This window comes from Tripterygium wilfordii, chromosome 6, assembly GCF_013401445.1.
Source record: "Tripterygium wilfordii isolate XIE 37 chromosome 6, ASM1340144v1, whole genome shotgun sequence".
In the NCBI taxonomy this organism is placed as follows: domain Eukaryota; kingdom Viridiplantae; phylum Streptophyta; class Magnoliopsida; order Celastrales; family Celastraceae; genus Tripterygium; species Tripterygium wilfordii.
Window position 1 is genome coordinate 3,938,407 of NC_052237.1, and position 19,143 is coordinate 3,957,549.

General features: G+C 40.3%; 1 protein-coding gene and 3 pseudogenes across 1 annotated transcript; 2 read left to right on the forward strand and 2 right to left on the reverse strand.

Annotated features, from left to right (window-relative positions):
- The first annotated feature begins 6 nt into the window (after window positions 1-6).
- On the forward strand, window positions 7-3,634 carry LOC120000236 (annotated as a pseudogene).
- A 289-nt stretch (window positions 3,635-3,923) lies between these two features.
- On the reverse strand, window positions 3,924-8,410 carry LOC119999776 (receptor protein kinase-like protein ZAR1). The gene is made up of 2 exons (XM_038847521.1): window positions 6,468-8,410; window positions 3,924-4,907 (listed from the first exon to the last, which is right to left on the reverse strand). The coding sequence occupies exons 1-2, from the start codon at window positions 7,975-7,977 to the stop codon at window positions 4,267-4,269; spliced, it is 2,151 nt and encodes a 716-aa protein (XP_038703449.1). The 5' UTR covers window positions 7,978-8,410; the 3' UTR covers window positions 3,924-4,266.
- Window positions 8,411-10,885: 2,475 nt separating this feature from the next.
- On the reverse strand, window positions 10,886-14,606 carry LOC120000425 (annotated as a pseudogene).
- Window positions 14,607-14,681: 75 nt separating this feature from the next.
- On the forward strand, window positions 14,682-19,048 carry LOC120000614 (annotated as a pseudogene).
- Window positions 19,049-19,143: the final 95 nt, after the last annotated feature.

Consider the following 19,143-nt stretch of genomic DNA (forward strand, 5'->3'; position numbering starts at 1 on the left):
ACAATTACCCCAGATTTTCAGTGGGAGGACAAAGTTCACGGGTATGTCGAGCCTTTCTGGGTCATTGTGGAGGACAACAATGGGGAAAATATTCTTCATAATGAGTATTTCATGCTGAAGAAGCAGTACATTGATGAAGACCACACATTGAATTTCACAGTGCCCATGTCTGAACCCTTAACCCCCTCAGTATTTCGTTCACATTGTGTCAGATAAGTGGATTGGTTCGCAAACTTTTTTGCCTGTTTCGTTCAGGTACCTTATTTTACCTGAAAAGTATCCTCCCCCAACAGAGCTATTGGACTTGCAGCCTCTGCCTGTGACAGCATTAAGATATCCACCATATGAAGCTATTTACCAAGACTTCAAACACTTTAATCCTGTCCAGACTCAGGTCTCCACTGTGTTGTATAATACAGATGACAATGTATTGGTTGCTGCCCCAACAGGGAGTGGTAAAACCATATGTGCAGAGTTTGCCATATTGCGGAATCATCAGAAGGGACCGGAGAGTGTTATGCGTGCTGTGTATATTGCTCCTCTTGAAGCTATTGCCAAGGAACGCTATCGTGATTGGGAGAGAAAGTTTGGCTAGGGTCTGGGATTGCAGGTGGTTCGATTAACTGGGGAAACTACCTTGGACATGAAACTACTTGAGAGGGGGCAAATTATCATTAGTACTCCGGAGAAATGGGATGCTTTGTCCTGCCGTTGGAAGCAAGGGAAGTATGTTCAGCAGGTTACCCTCTTTATAATTGATGAACTCCACTTGATTGGAGGTCAAGGTGGACCTGTGCTGGAGGTGATTGTTTCTAGGATGAGATACATTGCAAGTCAGGTAGAGAATAAGATCAGAATTGTAGCTTTGTCAACTTCTCTTGCAAATGCCAAGGATCTTGGGGAATGGATAGGGGCAACCTCACATGGACTTTTCAATTTCCAGCCAGGTGTTCTGCCGGTTCCCCTGGAAATACACATTCAGGGAGTGGATATTGCCAATTTTGAAGCAAGGATGCAAGCAATGAGAAAACCTACATATAATGCAATAGTGCAACATGCGAAGAATAGAAAGCCAGCCATTGTGTTTGTTACTACGAGAAAGCATGTTCGGCTCACTGCTGTGGACCTGATGACGTATTCAAATGTTGATGGCATGGATACACCGGCTTTTCTTTTGCGGTCTTTTAAAGAGCTGGAGCCTTTTGTCAGCAGAACTCATGAAGAAATGTTGAGAGACTTTACGTCATGGAGTCGGTTACTTGCATGAGGGTTTGAGCAGTTTGGATCAAGAGGTTGTGTCGCAGTTATTTGAAGCTGGGTGGATTCAGGTTTGTGTTATGAGCAGTTCAATGTGTTGGGGAGTGCCATTAGCAGCACATTTGGTGGTGGTGATGGGGACTCAATATTATGGTGGGCGTGAAAATTCTCTCACAGATTACCCAGTTACAGACCTGCTACAGATGATGGGCCATGCCAGTCGACCTCTGCTAGATGATTCTGGGAAATGTGTCATCCTTTGCCATGCTCCTTGGAAGGACTACTACAAGAAGTTCTTGTATGAAGCGTTCCCTGTGGAAAGCCATTTGCACCATTTTCTCCATGATAATTTTAATGCAGAAGTTGTGGCTGGAGTTATCGAGAACAAGCAGGATGCTGTTGATTACCTTACCTGGACTTTTATGTATAGGAGACTCACACAAAATCCAAACTACTACAACCTACAGGGAGTGAGTCACAGGCATCTTTCTGATCATCTTTCCGAGCTTGTTGAGAACACATTGAGTGATTTGGGAGCATGTAAGTGTGTTGCCATTGAGGATGACATGGACCTTTCTCCTCTGGATCTTGGGATGATAGCATATTACTATTATATCAGTTATACCACCATTGAGCGTTTCAGTTCTTTAACTTCCAAAGCGAAGATGAAGGGTCTCTTGGAGATTTTGGCTCCAGCTTCTGAGTATGCTCTACTCCCAATTCGACCTGGGGAAGAAGAAGTTGTTCGAAGACTAATCAACCACCACAGATTTTCCTTTGAAAATCCTCGAGTCATAGATCCACATGTGAAGGCAAATGCCCTGCTTCAAGCCCACTTCTCAAGGCAACATGTTGGGGGGAACTTGGCACTGGACCAAAGAGAGGTTCTCCTCTCTGCTAGTAGATTGCTTCAAGCAATGGTCTATGTTATTTCGAGTAATGGCTGGCTGAGTCTTGCTCTTCTGGCAATGGAAGTGAGCCAAATGGTAACACAAGGCATGTGGGAGCGGGATTCCATGCTTTTGCAACATCCACACTTCACAAAGGAGTGGGCCAAGAGGTGCCAAGAGAACCCTGGAAAGAAAATAGAGACGGTGTTTGATTTGGTGGAGATGGAAGACAATGAGAGGCGTGAACTCTTGCCGATGACTGATTCACAGCTACTGGACATCGCAAAGTTCTGCAACCAGTTTCCGAACATCGATATGTCATATGAGGTGCTTGATGGTCAGAATGTGGGGGCTGGAGACGATATAACATTGCAGGTCACTCTTGAACGGGATATGGAGGGAAAGGCAGGGGTTGGGCCAGTGGATGCTCCCAGATATCCCAAAGCCAAAGAAGAAGGATGGTGGCTTGTTGTTGGTGATGTCAAGAGCAATCAGTTGCTAGCCATCAAGAGGGTGTCCCTTCAGAGGAAGTCAAAGGTGAAGCTTGAGTTTGCTGCTCCTGCTGAAGCCGGAAGGAAGTCTTACACGCTCTATTTTATGTGTGATTCATATCTGGGTTGTGATCAGGAATATAACTTCACGGTTGATGTCAAAGGAACAGGCGGTCCTGTTGAATACAGTGGTTGAGAGTAAATTTATGGTGGATTTCGACCTCTTGGCTGAAAATTGTGCAGGGATGAATTTTTTCTCCTTTTATTTGCTTTTGATTTTCCAAATCATATCTCCTTTTATTGCTTTTGCCTTTCCATCATACTTGATGTATGTTGCTGGTAAAATGACTTTTTTGCTTCGTTTGCTGTGGCTCATAGGTCTTATGGATTCCACAAGTTCCGTGTCAGATCAATGGCACTAATTTGAGGAGGTAGAGAATTATAATTACAGTTATTTTTCTTTCAATCAAATGCTACTCTCTATTTGTAAATTTGATCTTGTGTAGGATTGTAGCTGGATAGCAACAATTCCTCTCCTTTCTTTTGGTTGCTCTCTGCTCACTACTCTTAATAGGTAAAGCTCTCTGTGATTAACATACACTATATCACCCAGTTTGTTATGTATATCTCTGTTTTGCTCTTTTTCCTTTTTAGTCATGGGCTGGTGGGGGGCTGTTAAATCATGTGTTTCACTTAAAATGAACTTCAGGTGACCATATTGACACAAGTAATTTGCTTTCTTCTTTTTTTTTGAGCCTTAGATGTTTGTTCCTATAGAAATTGCTGACCATTGCATGAGTTTGTGTTTCAAACAATTGTGGATTATCTATTCCTTGTGTGGTTGTGGTTTGAGCCATTTGATATGTTCATATGCTGTTTGTCAGATCTTTGCTGATTAATAGATACATATATATCCATTATGTTTGTCAGTTAAGAGAGATTTCAATGAGGCAGTAGTACTAAGCCACAGTTGCCTGTGGAAGTAAAAGTTGAGCAGGTCGTGTTATCTTTAGATCTGATATTTTCGTTTGCAATGGTATCATAGCTGATTGGAATTTAATTTGACCCTCTTTTCATTAATAATTTGTTTCTGCAGCTGAACAGGAGTGTATTCTTCTGTTCTTTACACTTGTAACTTTTTGGAAGATGAGTGCAGGTAACCCCTATTTGGCTATTTCCTGTTCTGCAATAAGGGTTTGCTGCTGTTTTTTGGTCTCATTCTTCACAATGTCAGGCATGTTGGGAGGCTCTTGCGAGTTGCAAAGAATAGATGCAAGCCAGAATATCAATAGATCGAGCTTTATTGGGTCAGCAATCCAAATTCAGTGCGAGAACTAGGCAACAATTTTATTACATCACATTCCCATCTTATCGAAAGAATATAGATAATCAAATTACAGATGCAGCTACTTCCATGCTAGACTTAAAAAAAGAGGTGTATTCCTCCCAAATGATGCCACAAGAATTTGCATCCCTCCCTCAAAAATTTGGACCTGATTTCATGATTGTTGGAATTCAAAGTTGATCCCTGCAGGAACAGAACATCCAATGCAAAAATCTGGAAAAATTGGACATTCCATAGAATCTTTTAGATCTTTATGATATAACTATGACTCTCTCTCTCTCTCTCATGTGCCAACTCTGTCAAGATTTTCAGAGACAGTTTTCATTCTAGGCCTGATTTCAGGGTCTGCTTCAGCACAAGCAAGGGCAATATGAAAAACTGCCAACACTTCCTTCTTGGCATGCACTTGTTGGAGCAGAATAGGATCCGCCATATCTGACAATGGATTCTCCTCTTCAAGTCCCTTCCTCACCCACTTAACAAGGTCAGGTATTTCTACTGAAGAAGTTGATGTGGTTGGTGAAAGCTCTGGAGATTTTCCAGTTAGCAATTCAAGCAAGACGACTCCAAATGAGTAGATATCCCATTTCTGGGTTGGGCGACTACCGGGAACTCGAGCCTCTGGTGCTCTGTAGTTGTTGGTTATCTCTGTTTGGATTGGGTTCAGATAAGGCAGTGCTCCACCAATGAAGCCACCTGAAGAGGAAGGATTGTTGCCTGTAATGGCAATGAGTCGACTGAGACCAAAATCAGAAACGTGAGGCTGGAATTCATTGTCAAGGAGGATGTTGGAGGGTTTAATGCCTCCATGAACAAACTTTCTTGGACTGCATTCGTGGAGGTAGGCTAAGCCTCTGGCTGTTCCCTTGGCGATTCTCAGCCTTGTCGACCATGACAGACTTGATGATGCCTGACCACCTTTACCTGTAATAATAAAAAAAACTCAGTAATCAATAAGCACATACCATACCCTTGAAATCTAGAATACAATTAGAGAATTTGACCTCATAAAACCCAATTCACAATCTTAAAAACTATAACTGATCCAACTATTTGTTGCTGTCACGACTCACACATGGCAAGATACAAGAAATTAACTTCATGGGGATGGCACATTTCTCTTCACTAATACGGTATAGAAAATTGTTTCCACTGAATTCACCTTAAATTCAGCACAACAGCTGGGGAAACCAGAGAAATTCGAGTCTCTGTGTTATGTGTTGCTGGCAAATTAGCATAGCCACACTGCAGAGTCATGTCCTCTTCAGTCTTTACATTCAGGTCTCACCTATATTTGCCCAAGTCTTTAATCAGACTTGTGGGACCAAGGTAATTAGACATGGGTCTAGTGACAATAACAAGAAAGACCAACTGTGTCCCACCTAGTCAAAGAAAAATGCGGAAAGGGACACAAAATTTACGGTATTTGCTTGGAGGGTGACCAAAGAAGGCAAGAAACGTGAAGTTCACTTCAAATTGAAAACAAACTTCTCTAAAATATTGAAAATGGTCCATGAAGCTTGCCCCTTCAACTTCCACATGCAAATGTCAAATGACAAGACAGTGTATATAAAGGGTCATAATTCATAAAGATCACAAAGATAAGATTATCTATGCCTTTCGAGTTTTGGTGGGTCACAGTCCTCTTAGCCATCACTCATTCGATTAAAGATCTCGAATTGCTCAAACCCCAACTTATTACCATCCCATACCAGTCCCCATGATAAGTCATCTAATAATATCTAGATCTACAAAAGCCTCAAGTCAACCAAACCTTTCCAAAACTATATATTCCAACTTGTTTCAAAGTTTTTCTTATTCAATTCCTATTCTCAACGACATGCCATGCAATGTCGACATTCATGTTTCCCTTCTTTTTTTTCTTTCTACTTTGGTGAACTACATTTCAACCAATCTTTGGCAATATTTTGGGTGAAACTGTAAGTCCTCGCATTTTCTGGAGTACAGGCACCAACGGAAGCTTATTACTATAGCTCCCCGGGTCCCCAAAAGTAGCGGCTGAGGGCCAGTGCGTGTCACAAATCATGACCTGTAGGGGGCATGTTAACATGCAACCCAACAGTGAAACCAAATCATAACTTGCACCGCAAGTCCACTCAATGTTCGGAGAGACAACGCATTTATTGAATTGGTAAATGATAACAGTTTAAGGAGATATAAATATAATATGAGTATTCTTCTAGCCAAATCCGAAGAACATCCCAACTTTTGGAATTTCTAGTCATATATGATGAGTTATTTTATTACAAGTCCTAGAGGAATAGTTAAAATCCTCCACGCCCATAGATTAAATTCACGATCTAGGTACTGGTCAAACTATTTTTATTTTATTTTTTCTTTTTAACTTGGCGTGAAGTCGTAAATAATATATTCTAAAAACAAAACAGAGATGTAGCTTTTTTTGGAAAAAAATAATGAGAAGAATTTAAATCAAATTAATAAAAATGAAAAATAGAAACTGACCTCGAAGAGTATTAGCCAAGTTGCCATTAGAGATAAAATCACTAATAAGGAGCTTCTCCTCTGGAGCCCAATAATAAGCCCTCAACATCACCACATTAGGGTGCTTGACCTTCCCAATCGCCTGCACCTCCGCCACAAATTCCTTGTACCGCTGCTCGCCGCCTTCCCCGAGCCTCCTAACCGCCACCGGAATTCCATTACCGAGCACCACTTTGTACACAATCCCCAGCCCACTCTTGCCCAGTACGTAAGCAGATGCTCTAAACAACTCATCAAGCTCAAACGTGAAACCCTTGTCAATGGCCACCAGTTCCCCTTCTCCCTTACTTTTCTCTGGATCTTCCGGCTCGGAATCTTCGTTTCGGAAGCCATTGACGCAAGAACAGAGTAAACACGCAGTGGATTTCTCGCTACCACCGAACTTGCTTTTATTAGTGCAGCTACATCCGGTCGAATCGTCTTTCTTTTTCCAGTAGATGTAGACAATGATCAGACCGATGAAGGCTACGCCGGTGGCGTCAGCTACTGAGATTAGTATGATCACGCCAGGACTCAGCCCTTTCTTCGGACTGCTACCAGACACAGGCGATGAACTCTGGCTTCCTGGCGAGGTTTCTGTAGACTCGCGGCAAGGTTTTTGAAGAGGGAACCCGCATAGCGATGGATTGCTGAGAAAAGCTGTTGGTCCTTGGTTAGCGAACGACCCCGTTCGAGGTATTTCGCCACTTAAATTATTGTTTCGTAGGTCAAAACTCACCGTTACCGGCAGATTTCCCAGCGATTTTGGAATTCTACCTGAGAGATGGTTGAAGGACAGATTCAGAGTACCAGAGAGAGACGTCAGTTCACCGAGATCGTTCGGGATCGATCCACGGAGCTCATTTGCAGAAAGATCGAGCTGAACTAAATTATCGAGTTCAGGCCAAATCCCCGCCGGAATTTCACCAGAAAACTTATTCCTCGCCAAAATCAGCCGCTGCAACTGCCTACAATTCCTTAACTCCGAAGGTATAGAACCAGAGAACGAATTATTGGAGAGGTCAAGGTTTTGCAGTCGAGGGATGTTGCAGATCGAAGGAGGAAGCGAACCTGATAAATTGTTACCGTAGAGAAAGATACTATGAAGCGACGTCGCATTGAAGAGCTGAACCGGAATCGAGCCGTAGAAATTATTGTTATGAAGGTTTAGCCTCCTGAGATACACTAAAGACCCCAATTCAGACGGAATATACCCCCGGAGATTCTTCCCTGTGATGGCTATACCAACCACGCGAGGGTCCGGGAATCCAGTAATGTTCATGCAGGAAACCCCAGTCCAGCGGCACGGTGTGGCGTCGTTCTGGTTCCAGTCGGAGAGAGGAGAGGGGTCAGATGGCTGATCAACGGCTGATTTAAGAGACAGTAGAGATAAGCCGTCAGGAGTAAGAGAGAGCACGAACTTGTGATTCTGGAAGTTAAAGAAGTAGAGGACGTAGAGAAATAGGAACAAGAGGTCTCTGTTTCTCTTCATTGCGACTGTGATTAGAAATGGCGGACGTGCATTTACAGGTGGAGGTGGAGGGGAGTAGGGGGAAAGAGAAGGGGGGCTTTTATGCGAGTGAAAGAGACTTAAGAAGGACGAGATTTCAATTGGAGGTGGGACCCTCCTCCCGCCAAAAGTAGAGGGGGATTAACGGTTGATGGGGGGAGACTGGGGGTAGAAGAAAAGCAAGACAAAAGCCAAGTGAATTTGAACGCGTTGGCTTTTTGTGAATTACAATGTTAGAAACCCCAAAATATGATATCAAGAGTTTCTTAAATTTATGTGATATTAAAATAGTCATGGGTTAAAAAAAAAACATGTAGGGCTTATTTCACATCTAACACTCTACATTAAATGGAGGTCTTTTGGGATCATTTTTTTGAAGTCTCAAGCATTATCCTTTTGGGAATCAATGATAGGCTATATCTTGTGCGCATTTAGCTTTTATTTTTAATTGGAAGTTTTTATTTATGAAGTAAGGAAAATTACGAAAAATAAAAATGGAAAATATATAAGATTTGAACCTTCCTTTGAACGAAAAAAAAGAGAGGTGTAATATATTATACAATTTGCCATCGAACTGTTCAGAACAGTTTATATTTTGTATATCTTTTTTATGAATTTTTTTAAAAAAAAACATAATTAAATTTAAAATCTTGTATTTTTTATCTTCCATTTTTCGTAATTTTTTAAGAATATATTTATATGGAATTGGAGAATAATGGTGTTTTAGTTCTAAAGCATAGAAGCCAAAATTTGCCTACACTTCAAGCAAAAAAATTGTTCATGTACTCTCATGTGCCGGTTGCTGCAAAAATGGATATGACCCTGCAGAGAAAAACCAAGTTAGTGTAACCCAGAAATGGTTTGCTTGGAAATCAGTTGTAGTTGGAATGTCTGTACAATTTAGGCACAACACCACATAATACTCACCTCACTTCTCACCTTTTTATTTGATGTTAAAAAATCTACCTAGATCGGTCTCTCTTCAAATACCAATACAAGTCATATATTACTATTAGTCTTAGTGTTTTTTTTCCCTGCTTTTCCCGTAGGTCTGAAGAAAGCCGCAATCAATAGGATTTTCCCCGAGCCATCTCTCATTAGTGGTAATAGAAATGTCTTAAATACGTTATGATTGATAAATACAGGATACTAGTAACCAATACTTGTTCGGACAACACACTACAACCACTAGTAACTGTGTGATCAGTGATAAGCCATAATCATAATAATAAATGATAAAACGTGCATAATAATACTCCATCTCATTACGTCTCTAAGAATCATATAATGCAACCATAATTTTTAAATACCATGTCCTACATAATAGGATTGGCAAATGATTAGTACGATTTAGCTATATTCAATTAAACTAAGCAAAAATTATACATAAAGAGTTTAACAGAGCAACATGGATATTGTATTTCAATTGTCCAACGTGATTATCGTACCGATTGAATTTCAAAAACCTTAAACTTTCAACCTAGACTGTTCGATACATGGTTGGTGTTAAAAACTATGATCCAGATCTTAATTACAATTCTGAAGTTCTACTTCTTGAATTCAACTTCATCATCAAATGATAGAAAAACAGTGCCTTGGTTTCAAGCTAACCATCATAATTTGACGATGTGAATTCACCATGTAAACTCTAAGGTTTCTTGCTGATGAATTTTACTCAAAGGGGGAAGCAGTTTCCTTCAATGGAAATCACTCTCCAGTAACTGACAACACTTTCAAGCACTACAATAACATTACTACTCTCATTTGACCCTTCTGTTTCACATTTTCATGCACTGTCTCCAACAGACTTGTGAACATTATATGATCCAATCTTCTTAGTGATGAAAGAAGTATAATGATTAAATCTCTCTCAATCATGAAAGCATGCTTAGAAGCTAACCAAGAGCAGAGAGATCTTGGGAGTCACTAAAAAAAAGTGGAAATAGAGAGAGAAAGGGGGAAGGAAAGGAGGCTGTGCACTTGACAGCTTAATGTCTTTAATCTTGATCCCACTCAAAATTAATACTATAATACATATCTCTAAGCTTAGCATGTTTAAATATATCTAGGGAGTCACTAAAAATCAACAACCCGTCCCGTGTTCGTATTTTTTCTTCCTTAATCAGCATTAAGCAGTCGCTAGGTTTTCTAAGAAAGCCACAATTTGGAAATGTCCTAAAGAAGGCAACAGTCCAAGTGGTTCAAAACATAATCAATTAGCTTCCTTTATATTGAAGGGATGCAACTGACGTGTCATGGGTCTCATCCATAACAACATTAGTTTTTCATCAACACACAGATCACAGCACCCTTACCAGAACACTAGAGGCTCTAAGAGAAACATAATGGGAAAGTACCTCAAGGTTGTCTTCGGATTTGAAGTCGGGACAGAAAACAATACTACCTCATCGCCACATTCCGCCATTTTCAATCCATTGTCCGCATTTTCATCTACTCGGTTTTTGATAATTCATTATAAGATTCTTTCAATAACCACCCTGTTCCATAGAAATTCATTCACATCAGCTGTTGGCTTTTCCTAATTAGGAGAGTTAACAATGGGTCTTGGTACCTTCCCTTGAGGAACCTCACCTCATTATAACATTCAAAACGAGCCTATCAAAAACGCCTCATGATTGTGCCCTAATGCTATGGCTGCTCAAGGATTTGATCAAAGGCTTAGATATTCATCATCCCCAACTCTCGAAGGGTTCATCCAAGCTTTCTTTGGAGCATTGGAATATTTTCACTTCTCTCAAATTTAATAACATCATTGACACAGAAAACCACATATAACCATAAACAGAGAACCCAATCAGTACCAGACCCCACCTGAACTACTCAGACCCTCCAGTGTCAAAACCCACGAGTCTAGTTTTAGGATCTTTTGTTAACAATTAAACATGCTTGCCTGATTCTCAACAATTACAATTGCACAAGTAAGATGTTCTTTGATGATAAGACCACTCGCCTCAACAGTCATGCAACTCAAATCCAAGCAATTACCCAAGGAAAAAAGGCTTACCACCAGCTACCCTTAACAGTAATGAAGCATAAGTGTTCACATAATATATCACACGATCAGAAAAGGGCATATGAATTTATCATGTGTCTCCAGAGTAGAGCTTGCTCAAGCATACTGAGACTTCAGTAAAAAAAGAAATGCCTCCTAGCATTGTATTCCCATGGTCTTAAGATAATAGCGGTAAGGTTCTCAACATGGACAGAAACCCAGAGCTACAAATAAACAGTTTTTGAAATAAGCACATTATACATAATCTAAAAGAAAAAACAACTCTTCCATTGCTACAAAGGAAAGGAGGAAGGTCTTAAACCTGGTCTAAATTAAGCGAAACCCTCATGCCCCAGCAACTTCGGTCATTTCTTGCTCCACCGTACCCGGTGTGACTGGATAGTATTTGTAGTGGAGTTCTCCAACATCATCACCTGATAGCTTCTTCCAGCCATTTGGTCCACATGAATAAACTAATAAAAAACCAAAGACAAACCAAAGTAAGCATTGAAAGCAAGCACAGACACACAAGTCAGCAATGCAGCACCCCACTTTCCACACCCACACACACACACACATGTGGGGGGATTGGGAGAGAGAAGAGAAAGAGTACCGCTTGCAACTCCACCCCACTAGCTCCATCTCGGAAGGTTGCATGGTAAATGGCTCTTCTAGCCAACTCTGCAGCTTCTTCAACTGACATGTCATATTGATACCTGGTATACATCCCACTAGTCAGTGGACTTATTGACTATGAGGTGTAGATAATTTGAAAAAGAAGAAAAGGAAAACTACAATCTATAATTAGAAATGACCGACCAAACAAAGATAAACAAGCACAACTCCATCCTCTAACGGAAACAAGAAGCACAGAATGAGGGAAGATTAAGTTACAAGTTGGAGAAGACACAATCACAGATGATTAACAATTTCCAAAAACTTGATAGAGTAGGTAAGTCCGTTGATTCTGTAAGGTTCCGTCCTACAGACCCACTGTCCCAATATTTTCATCATGCACCAACCATGGAACAACCTATCAAACATCTTGTACAAGTTGCAGCACACAACCAAATTATACAATGCCTTGTGGCAATTACACAGATTCCTGTGGCATGAAAACTTCAAACTACTCCTACTCCAACAAGTTAATCAGGCAAATCTCAAAAGCTAAAACTTTCTCCAACATGCTTGGACATAATCTTTACGACTTCAAAACATTCACTTATAATAAGTGTTCCTTACTATTTTTCATTCTACCAGTTTTCTCTTCCGTTTCATTTTCTTTGAAAACCTATTTACATTGCATTCTTGTTGCTCTTTTTCTGCATGCCATTTTGTTTCCACAAAAGAATCTCAAGGGTGGGCTGAGAAATTCATTTGTGAGACTATGGCTAAGATATAGTAACGGACCTTATAGAAAATGAATAGAAAGGGAACTAAAACACACCCATTATCAAGTACACCATAAGCATATGGAGAACCAGATCCAACAGAGAATCGCATTCCTTTAAGCCTTCCTCCTTCACTATCCACATAATATAGTCCAGGTCCCTAAAACCAAAAGAGGATAAAAACTCATGTGAATGAAGAAAAATATATGCAATCTAAGTATCCAGCCACTTCCATATGTCATTACCGTTTCAATCCCATCCAGCAATCATAGTCCCAACAGATAGACCCATTCCACGATAAGAATACAGAATGTTTGCCAGAAGCTTGGATGCTCCTGTATCTGATATTCTCCGCTTGTTTGCCAATTCATGCAGTCGGCACTGAATTACACCAAACAATTGTTTGTCAGCACTTTTTAAATATGAGAACATAAGAATGATTTCAAAAGCCCCTATGATAAATAAACACACAAAGAAATCACGCAGGGCTGACATGTATGCACCTAGGCAGGAAGGTAAACATCCACAAAATACAAAGGCTGGCAAAAAATATTCACGGGCCGGGAAAACAGGGAATGACATATCACCAGGCTTAGCCACCTATCCAGTACTTTTGATGTACAAATTACTCACTGTCTACCAAACAATTTCCACAAAGTTCGTTCACAAATTGAGCAATCAAATGTGACATCATGTATCTCACCAACTTGAGAAGATGTGAAAATGAACAAGAACTCCACAATAAGGCATGCAAACTCTCCATCCTATTCATCAACTAACTTTGACTGCCATGCCATCATGTATGTGCGTGTGTATTTGGTAGGACTGCAAGCATGGTTGTGAATAATGTAACCACTAATGATTGCAATGGACATAAAAACATGGCATCATCCTTTCATAGTAATTGTCACTCTGTGAATAATAGCACCAAACACGATACCACAAAAAATTTAATTTTAATGTCTTCGCTTTTAATGTGCATCCCACAAGGTAGTTTTAATGCCTTCTGTCACGACTAACATGTACCTAAAATGCTATGATCCTTTGGTAAGAATAAATTGGCATAATTAACCAACTGTGGATTGCTTCTCAATGTCAATGACAAAACAATGATGTTCAAACTTCAAAGGCATTCTTTCCCAGAGAAAAACATAAGAACTGATACAATTTATGGGTTTATGCTTGGGGTAGACAAGGTCCTCAGCAGGTAAGGTGATTGTCTAAAATGATAAATGTTAATACTAGCCCACAGTATTCGCAACAAAAAAATTCCTTGTGAAATTAAAAGTTGTTGATGAACCCTGGTTCATAGGATGCACATTGAATAAAACTATAAAAGTGTCTCACCTTAATTCCCAGATTTCTGTGCCAAAACTGACAGTCAGCAGCTCCTCCAGCCATCGTACCAAGCATGTAAGGATTGATTTCGATGATTTTTTTCACTGACTGGGAAGCTGCAAATACAGGAAATGAATGCTATAATCTACATCATTCCGAAATCCCTCACCCAGATACAAGAATGATTGTGTGCCAACTGCCAACATGAATTGCTATGGAGAAATTGTGACAATAAAAGGCATGTAAATGCTGCAAACTAACATATATCTATGAGCTAAAGTGAAGAATGAGTGTGCATAAGACCATAAGTATGCTCGTGTATGTTCAGGACTTCACAGAACTCTTAAAACAATAACAATACGCACCTAACCAACAATACAAAATATAAGATAAGGAAATAGCATTATCTTGTAAGGTTGAAGGTTATATTCAACAACAACAGTCAACACCAATGTATATCAAATACGAATGTCTTATACAAACCAGATGGAGATAAGTAACGAAACATGAAGTGACAAAAAAACATACAGATATAGCCGCCCATGCTAGCTCGAGAATCAGCAGCAACCATAACGCCCTCTTTAAAAATAAAAGCAAGAGTAGTCGTCCCCTTGGCATGCTTCAACATCTGCGTAGCCTCCTTTTGGAACGCATCAAACTGGTACAAAAGCATCAATTGAGCTGCAAGTTCTAAACTCCTCTAATACCGCAAGTTCACAAATAAATGCAGATACAGTATAACTCACATTGGTAACATCGGGAACCTCGAAAGACTCTACAGACTGTGCACTCGAATATCCCCTCAACAATTTCGTTGCCCGCCCCAAAGTTCAGCATAGGCGATTCAGGCCGCTGGTGTCAAGCTTCATGATCTACAAACAACCAAAGCCCCAAAAAATCAAACTGCGTGAATGTAGAAAAAGAAATCTCACCTACAAAACGGGATGTTGTAAAATATAAAAGAAAAATTAAATACAGATCGAATTACACGATTACGCATAAACCCTAGGAAACCCAAATCTTGGCAGCGATTTTCAATAGACGCTGTAAGTTCCATAAAATAGACGTTAAAATGAGAGATTAAACACAATACCTAAGTCAGAAGATGATTAGTGTAGGGTATGGTGATCGAGAGCTTTGCGCAGATTGATGAGAACTTGGAGAGTGACTTGAGAAAGAAAAAAAAATGAATATAAAGACGTTTTCTTGTGGCGTGAGCAAGAAAAATAATGGGCCAGGCTTAATTTGATACTTGAGTCCCAATATTCTTAAATGGCCGATCTTGTATAGGTCAGGGAAAAGCCTAAACAGTGCAGAGGCCTTCTTTAACCATCCTCAAGATTCAACAGCACATGATTATCACCGTCTGTCCGACACAAGCACGGTGCTCGCTAAGGACGTATACGTATTTTCCAGTCTCCAGAGCTTCCTTTCTTCTCTACGTGCCTCGATTTGTCGTGTTAATCTTCTCGGGAAAGAATCGGAGCTCACAGTTGCATTCATCACGCTATGGTACGGCTTTTATATCTCCCGCTCACCCACATTTTTCTGCCGATTGTTGAGCAATTTCTTAAGGGGAACATTTGAGTTCACTGCGTTAAGGCTTCGTTATTGTTTGGTAATCATTATTCCGGGTTATCATGTATTGTACTAGATCCGATGCAGTAGTTTTTTTCGCTGTTATTTTCCATTTGTGTGCCGAGAAAATTGAGCAAAATAGGAGTGATGTGTGTATTAATAAGTGAATTGGTGATTGCATTTTTTTTGACAGTCTTATTTAACAGATCAATGTGAAAAGAATTGAGAAACAACCAATGTAGCAGTTGCTCTGATAATAAGATATAATATGGTTGGACATGAACAACGTAGTGATGTGAATACATTGTTATGATAATTTTTAAAAATTTTAAGTAGGATATTTGACGGGCCAAATGGAATGGATTTGAGGTATGGAACGATGACAATTAACAAAGGATTGGTGCACAGTGGATCATTAAGCAGGATCAAGTGAAGATAGAGAATATAGGTGGTAGACTCCTAGAATCGTTTGACCTAGGATTGTTAACAATAAAAAAATCCGAAAAGAAGAAAGGGTTTGTTCTTTCTCTTCTTTTTTTTGGGATGGAATCATGGAAGCTTTGCCAGAGTCTTGAAAAACATCTATATGAGATCAAAACATGCTGGTGTTATTAAGTGAGTTGTCTTTTCTAACTGGCTTAGATTGTTTGAAGTATCGAGCATGTTGTTATTAATTTTTGAGGCGGATGTAGTCTAAAGATGTGGCCTAGTGGTAGAGTTGCAGGGGTGTAACATAGAGGTCACATGTTCAATTCTTGTGAATAATCTCGCCACATATTATGAGGGCAAGATCTGTGTACATTCTGTCTATTCCCACGACGCCGCCCACTGCTAGAGCCTTGTGCACAAGAGTTTGTTTACCTTTTTTTTTGTACCTGTAGTGTAAAAAATGCTAAATTTATGAGGCTAAATTAATTGGATTATATAATTTATGCTTTTGTTTTTATAATCTTTCTACCCGACTTATTGATTTACTCTTTTCCTTCTTTAGGCACTCATGAAGGTGCTTTCTTGCCTTGCGGCGGGCTGCTTTGGTTCGACATCACAAGTGAGAGATGGGGTGCTGGCTTCAGATCATTCAGCACCCAAGGTGCAACAACTGGTACCACTCCACAACCTCCCCCACCTCCCCCGCCTCCAGAGGAAAACCACTTTGGTGGCCTTAAAGATGAGGACAGAATTTTCACAAAACTGTATGGGTTGCATGACCAATTTCTTAGGGTGCCATGAAACGGGGGTGATTGGTACAGAACCAAAGATTTAGTACTTAAGGGTACCGATTGGATTGTTAATGAAATGAAGAAGTCTGGCCTCCGCGGACGTGGTGGTGCTGGTTTTCCATCTGGCCTTAAATGGTCATTCATGCCAAAAGTATCTGATGGCCGTCCTTCATATCTTGTTGTCAATGCTGATGAAAGTGAACCTGGAACCTGTAAGGACAGGGAAATCATGCGTCACGATCCACACAAATTATTGGAGGGCTGTTTGATTGCTGGGGTTGGAATGAGGGCTACTGCTGCTTACATATACATAAGGGGTGAGTATGTGAACGAACGTAAGAACCTTGAAAGAGCCAGAAAAGAGGCTTATGAAGCTGGACTTTTGGGTAAGAATGCATGTGGATCTGGTTATGATTTTGACGTACATATCCATTATGGTGCTGGTGCTTATATTTGTGGGGAAGAGACTGCTCTTTTGGAGAGCCTAGAAGGAAAACAGGGGAAACCGAGGTTGAAGCCTCCTTTTCCGGCTAATGCAGGGTTATATGGCTGTCCCACAACTGTAACAAATGTGGAAACAGTGGCTGTTTCTCCTACCATTTTGAGGCGTGGACCAGAATGGTTTGCAAGTTTTGGCAGGAAGAATAATTCAGGTACAAAACTATTTTGTGTGTCTGGTCATGTGAACAAGCCTTGCACTGTTGAAGAAGAGATGAGTATACCCCTAAAGGAGCTGATAGAGAGGCACTGTGGAGGTGTTCGAGGTGGATGGGACAATTTACTGGCAGTTATTCCAGGGGGTTCATCTGTTCCATTGCTCCCCAAGCATATTTGCGATGATGTGCTGATGGATTACGATGCACTTAAGGCTGTTACGTCAGGACTGGGGACTGCAGCTGTAATCGTGATGGATAAATCAACTGATGTTGTTGATGCAATTGCCAGGCTCTCCTATTTCTACAAGCATGAAAGTTGTGGTCAGTGCACACCATGCAGAGAAGGGACACCATGGCTTTGGATGATCATGGAGAGGTTAAAGGTCGGCAATGCAAAGTTGGAAGAGATTGACATGCTTCAGGAAGTGACCAAGCAGATTGAAGGGCACACGATTTGTGCACTGGGGGATGCTGCTGCTTGGCCTGTGCAAGGTCTCATAAGGCACTTTAGGCCAGAGCTGGAGAGAAGGATCAAGGAACGTGCAGACAAGGAATTGCTGGAGGCTGCTGCTTAGGTTTGCTATGGAGGTAGCTTCTTAAATTCTTCATGCTTTTTGGAAGATTAATTTTCTTCGAGAAATTCGAAAAAAAAAATATTTATCAACTTATGCATTTTGACATTAATATTCTTTTGAGGCAAAACGCTAGTATCAAACGATCAATGGTGTTTTAAAGCTTTCTGTTTGGTTAACTCTCGTACTACTGACCAATGCCCACTATGCAAATCTAAAGAACAATCTGTTAGTAACCGCTGCTGGCTGATTTGGTTAGAGAAACAATAGCCAATAGGATATTTGTGCACAAAGATACAAGTAATATGGGCCTCTTCATGGACAACTGGCTAGTGGCTAATCACTTGAAGTTACAGCTATGAGGCTACTCTAGCAATTTTTTGGGACACTAGTAGTTCTGCTATTTCTTAAGTGAGCACTTGTTGTATGGCTTTTCTTGTTTTCAGTCCTTGTATCCTTGTTTACTCTGGAGGGGTGTCATGATATTTTAAGGCCATAACCATATGTGGACGCCTAGTAAACCAATGTGTAAACAACACTCGTGCACAAGGCTCAGGGGCGGGGCGGGGCGGGGCGGTTCAGGGGCATACAAGATGTATGTAGACATTTACCCCACATAATATGTGAGAGGCCGTTCCAAGAATTGAACTTGTGACCTCTAGGGTGCATCCGTACATCCCTATCATTGGATCACATGTGTGCCTGTACCTAGTTAAACTGATGTCAATGTTATATACCTATTGGAAATGATAATCATATTCTATGCTCTTTTCAGAAGGGAATAGATGGGTGCTATTTTGTTTTCCCCATTTCCTGCCGTCCTTACAAGGAAATCCTATGAGATTGTTTTGATAACACCACAATGTTTGTTTGACATCTTGCATCTGCTCGTCATTTTTACAACCTTAATTTCAGAATAATATTGAAGTGATCGTGTCTCTGAATATGGAATGTTCTTGTGCATTTACTTGCAGGGAATTACCTATTCTGGTGAATAATAAAGATGAAGAAAGTACAGCCAACATTTGCAGAATTATTTGCTCGATGCATCTGGCATTTGAGTTACAATTTCTTTTTCCCTTTTCGAAGCTGTATCAATGATCAACTTCATTCACTGTTTTGAAGATATTATATTGTCTTAACCATTGTATCCAGACAGAAGTGCATCTGCTGGTTCATGTGTTTCCACCAAACATCCCTTTTGGTACATGTTAATAGTGTCAGTAGTATTGTTATATGATATACTGATCGAAATCAATAAGTGCAAAAACTGTATTCTGATTTACATTCCATCTAGTCGATTGATGTTAACCTGAAAGGCGAAGGGTTCAAATTTCCAAGTTGAATCCTCAAGTACAGCTGATAAATTTGCTGTTGTTT

Excerpts from the sequence above, each read along its gene's own strand:
- LOC119999776 (XM_038847521.1), bottom strand. The coding sequence starts at position 7,977 with ATGAAGAGAAACAGAGACCTCTTGTTCCTATTTCTCTACGTCCTCTAC. Across the intron at positions 4,908-6,467 it reads CTTGGCTAATACTCTTCGAG|GTAAAGGTGGTCAGGCATCA; the intron begins GTCAGTTTCTAT and ends TTATTATTACAG.